General features: G+C 44.4%; 1 protein-coding gene across 1 annotated transcript in view; it reads right to left on the bottom strand.

Annotated features, from left to right (window-relative positions):
* IFNAR1 (interferon alpha and beta receptor subunit 1) overlaps nt 1–1,383 on the bottom strand; it is a 16,849-nt gene extending 15,466 nt beyond the window's left edge. The window contains exon 1 of the mRNA XM_031556032.1: nt 1,364–1,383. Within this exon, the coding sequence (XP_031411892.1) occupies nt 1,364–1,383 (20 nt within the window). The remainder of the gene's footprint in view (nt 1–1,363) is intronic.
* Between the last annotated feature and the right edge of the window lie 2,747 nt (nt 1,384–4,130).

Here is a 4,130-nt window from a genome sequence, read left to right on the forward strand (position 1 = left end):
AGCCAGGCGCGACAGGAGGCCGACTCCAGGGCGGCGGCTGCCGTCCGGCCCCGCTCCTCCTCCTCCGTTAGGCAGAGCCCGCCCATCGACACCGCCTGTGGGCGCCCAGCGCAGTTCCCTGCGGGGCGCGGCACCCTGACCCGACCGCAGGTGGTGCGTGCGTGTTTTGCAGGCGCGGCCCTGTGCCGCTCTCGGCCGCGTGCGGTTGATGTGAGAAAATCTCTCACAGGGCGGTTGGAGCTCTCTGTTCGCTTTCTCCGCGCTGACACGAGGTTAGGCCTAACCGCAGCCCTTAAGCGGTGCTGGCGGCTGCGCAGACTAAATCGGAGTTTTTCAGGGGAGAGAGGGAATGCAGAACTGTCCCAGTAGGAGGCCTCGCAGGGTGGGGATACTGAATGCTTCCTCTACAAAGTGGCATTTGGGCTGCGTGAAGGCTGCCTCAAAAAGGGCTGAGAATCCACAGCCATCCAATCTCCAGCAAAAGGCACCAGAGTGTGTCCAGAGAAGGGCAGTGAAGCTGTGAGGGGTCTGGAGCACAAATCTGATGGAGAGCAACTGAGGGAGCTGGGTTGTTCAGTCTGGAGAAGAGGGGGTTCAGGGGAGAACTCGTAGGTCTCTACAGCCACCTGAGAGGAGATTGTGGTGAGATGGGGGTCGGCCTCTTCTCCTAAGTAACTGTTACAGGATGAGAGGGAATGGCTTCAAGTTGCACCAAGTGAGGTTCAGGTTGGGTATTAGGAACAATTTCTTCTCAAAAAGAGCGGTGAGGCAGTGGCACAGGCTGCCCAGGGAGGTGGTGGAGTCACCGTCCCTGGAGGTGTTCAGGAGCCGTGTGGATGTGGCACTGAGGGACGTGGGCATGGTGGAGTGGGCTGGTGGTTGGACTGGGTGATCTTTTCCAAACTTAATGATCCCATGCTTCTATGAAGAAGAAACCAGACAAGAACAACACAAACATCTTGTATCTGTAGCACTAGATAAGGCTGAGCAGCTCTTGGTTTACAGCTAAACTTGGATGAATCACTTCATTCTGCTTTAGTTCAGTTCTTCCTCAGTCAAAAGAGAGATTCCTTCCTTTATCTTATCCATGTCTGGCCTGCTGGTATCAACAGCGGGTTTTCCAGGCAAAGGTCTTCATTTCTAAGGGTAATAAAATAGGTTGGGATCTCAGCTGATGGCTTTTAGCACTGCCAGGTATGCTGATAGCTGGAAACAAGTATAAACAAAGGGAAAAATCAGAGGAAGGGCTGAAAGCAGAATGGCTGGTTGGTTGGTTACAAAAATAGAACAAGCTAGATAGGGATGGTAGAGATTAAAGTTACTCAGTTGCAGGTTCATACAGTTTTGTTTGCAGTGAACTTACCTGACCTGTTTTTCAACCATTCTGGGAAGAGTGACTCATCTCTCAGTAGACTGCTGCAGTTCTACTAAAACCCTTTGCTCCACAAGCTTCACCGTAGGATTTCCCCAGTGACATGCCTGTGCTGAAACATAGATCCTTGATTAATGGTTCTGAAGCCAGTGAATGGATTTTGGTCACACAGCACTAGCATGACTCACGGTGCTTTCCTGGTGACATGTGGCCAAGTGGGTAGCTGAGAAGGCCATGAACAGTTTGTGACTGTGAAGCATACATAGCAAAATGACTGGGCAAATCACATCCAGAAGGCACATTGATTTTAGTGGCATCTCTAATTCATGCATTAAAAGAGATTCAGAGATGCACTCAAGTATGTTGAAAAGCAATTTCAATACACCAATTAATTATGAAGCTGGGTTTCCCTCTAACCTTGGATGGAAAGATGTGTATTTACTGTAAGTGTTGGAGGAATCCCATAACCAGTAATCATGACTGTTTTCTCTTTGCCAAACCAGACAGGAAACTTTGAAGGCTTTTGGTTTTGTTCCATCTCTCTCCTTCCTTGAACTTCCTTGTAAGCAAAAGCCCAAGGAAATTACTCTCCTGTGGTCTAAATGATTGTTAGGAAAGGAGTCACAGTGACTGGTTGTATGTGAAAAGGTTCACCAAACATGTGACTTTTAACGTTGTTGTGTTGAGGGTGGCTTCTTAAAGCTGGTAGCTTAAGGAGAGCTGAGCGGGGAGGGGAGTGAATTGAGAACAGAGATGGAGAAAAGAGAGGACTGGAATCAATGTGATGCCTGATCCTTTCAGTGAGCTCCAAAAGAAAAGAAAAAAAATTCCAAATAAAGCTAAGAAAACTGTAGAACTTTTCAGAGATAATTATGCATATTGCTTTCTTTTCACCGAGTTAAGGGAGCAAAAAAACAAAATTAGTGTGAAATCAGAAAGCAAGGCATAAATTCTTTTTTCTTGCTAGTCTTTCTTCAACAAAGCATGAGAAAGTGAAGGTAGTAAAGGTAGTGATGCAAGTAAAGGTAGAAGGAAATACATTTTAGAGGAGAAATGGCTCCATCCATCACTCCGAGCTAAAGGCTCTGAAAAGAACAATCACTGAAAAGACTTGTGTGTAGAAAAAAAATTACTATGGCACATAACAGCAATAAATTGATTTAATAAGTGTGTGCATTTCACCTTTGCAAGCAACTTTCTGCTCTGAAATCCCAATCTTACTGGTTATTATGTTTTATGTGTGGATCAACAATAAAGATAGCAAAGCAACATCAAGGCAATTACTTTGCTGCACAAAAATTACCAGCAGAGAATCCTGAAAAAATGAGATCTACAAATGATAAGAAATATTCCCCAAATTTCACTTTTACATTTAAGATACAGAGGTGAAATGCTTCAGTTCAAAGATCCAAGGACACCAAAACCCAAGGAAAAGTAACTGAGCTGTTTGTTGTTGTCCTGACATGAACACAAACCACAGAATCACAGAATCCCCCCGGTTTGAAGTGACCTATAGGGATCATTGAGTCTTACTCCTGCTTCCACACAGGACCACTCAAAAATCAGACCATTGCCAACTTTAAAAGAGGAAAACAGTTTAGAAAAATGCTTATAATATCTTGATATTGGAGATAAAGATTGTATTGCATCTTTATGTGGTGTTCATGTTCAGACATCACCACTCCACCTGAGTGTCCAAAATGCATGGGCGGAGGTGATGAGGGCTGATGGAACTGATGAACATCTGCTTATTCTTGCTCTCTCTCATGGCTTAATGCACAGACCAAGTCTTGGTCCCCACGCAGCACTTCTCCTTCCTGTCAGTTGCTCTTTAGCACCCAAATCTGCGCTGCTCCCCCAGCTGCATGTATACAGTGATTCCTGTACTCAGAAGGAAATTCTGAGTACAGATCTTCACTCTACCAGGAGACATGAACACCCACCAGCTACAAGCTGTGCCCAGACCCTGCTCAGATCTCAGGAAGACTTAGAAATACCTGAGTCTGCATAGGACTGTGCAAATTTGGTATTCTGGTGACGTTAGCTGTGGGACTCTGATATGGACTATGATATGCACATGAGAGCAGGTTTCCAGAGCCAGCGACTCGAGGAGCCTAAGTCCCCACCAGCTCTCTTCTAACTTGATGTTCTTTACCACCTCTCAGAAATCAGCCATTCTGGCAGCAGGATAGAGGCATGCTGGTTTGGGAATCCACCCATCACTGAGAAAGGATTTGCCTTTGACTGGAAGAAGTGGTGGTACGCAGTCAGAAACGCCTGAGTCGTGAGAAATGAGGTTTTAAAGACCATTAAAAAACATTGCATTTCTCTAAGCTGCTTTGAAATAATTTTAAAGTAAAAATAGGTTAAAAAAAAAAGTAAAAATATGACCATTATCTCACACCAGGAAAGAGATTTGTTTTGTGTCTTAGCCAGTGTTTGAATTTTAATTGGAGACTTGGCTTTGGCATACTTTGCATTTTGATTTTATAGCACATGAATGTCTCGTTTTTAATTATACTCACACAATCTTTATGTGGGCACAAGGTAGAAAGAAGAGGAAGAGATCAGAAGGAAAGAGATAAACACCTCCTGCCCTTGATCTGGTTTGTATATTCTGAATTAGATCATTGTTCAGTACATTTACCAGAATTGATCAACTAGAACAGACTTTCGTACAAGGTAATATATCTAAGCCCATTTAAGGTATGTATTTCAGCTCAGTGTAGTGCTTAAATTAGGAAAAAAAAAAAAAAAA

Source organism: Meleagris gallopavo, chromosome 1, assembly GCF_000146605.3.
Source record: "Meleagris gallopavo isolate NT-WF06-2002-E0010 breed Aviagen turkey brand Nicholas breeding stock chromosome 1, Turkey_5.1, whole genome shotgun sequence".
In the NCBI taxonomy this organism is placed as follows: Eukaryota; Metazoa; Chordata; class Aves; order Galliformes; family Phasianidae; genus Meleagris; species Meleagris gallopavo.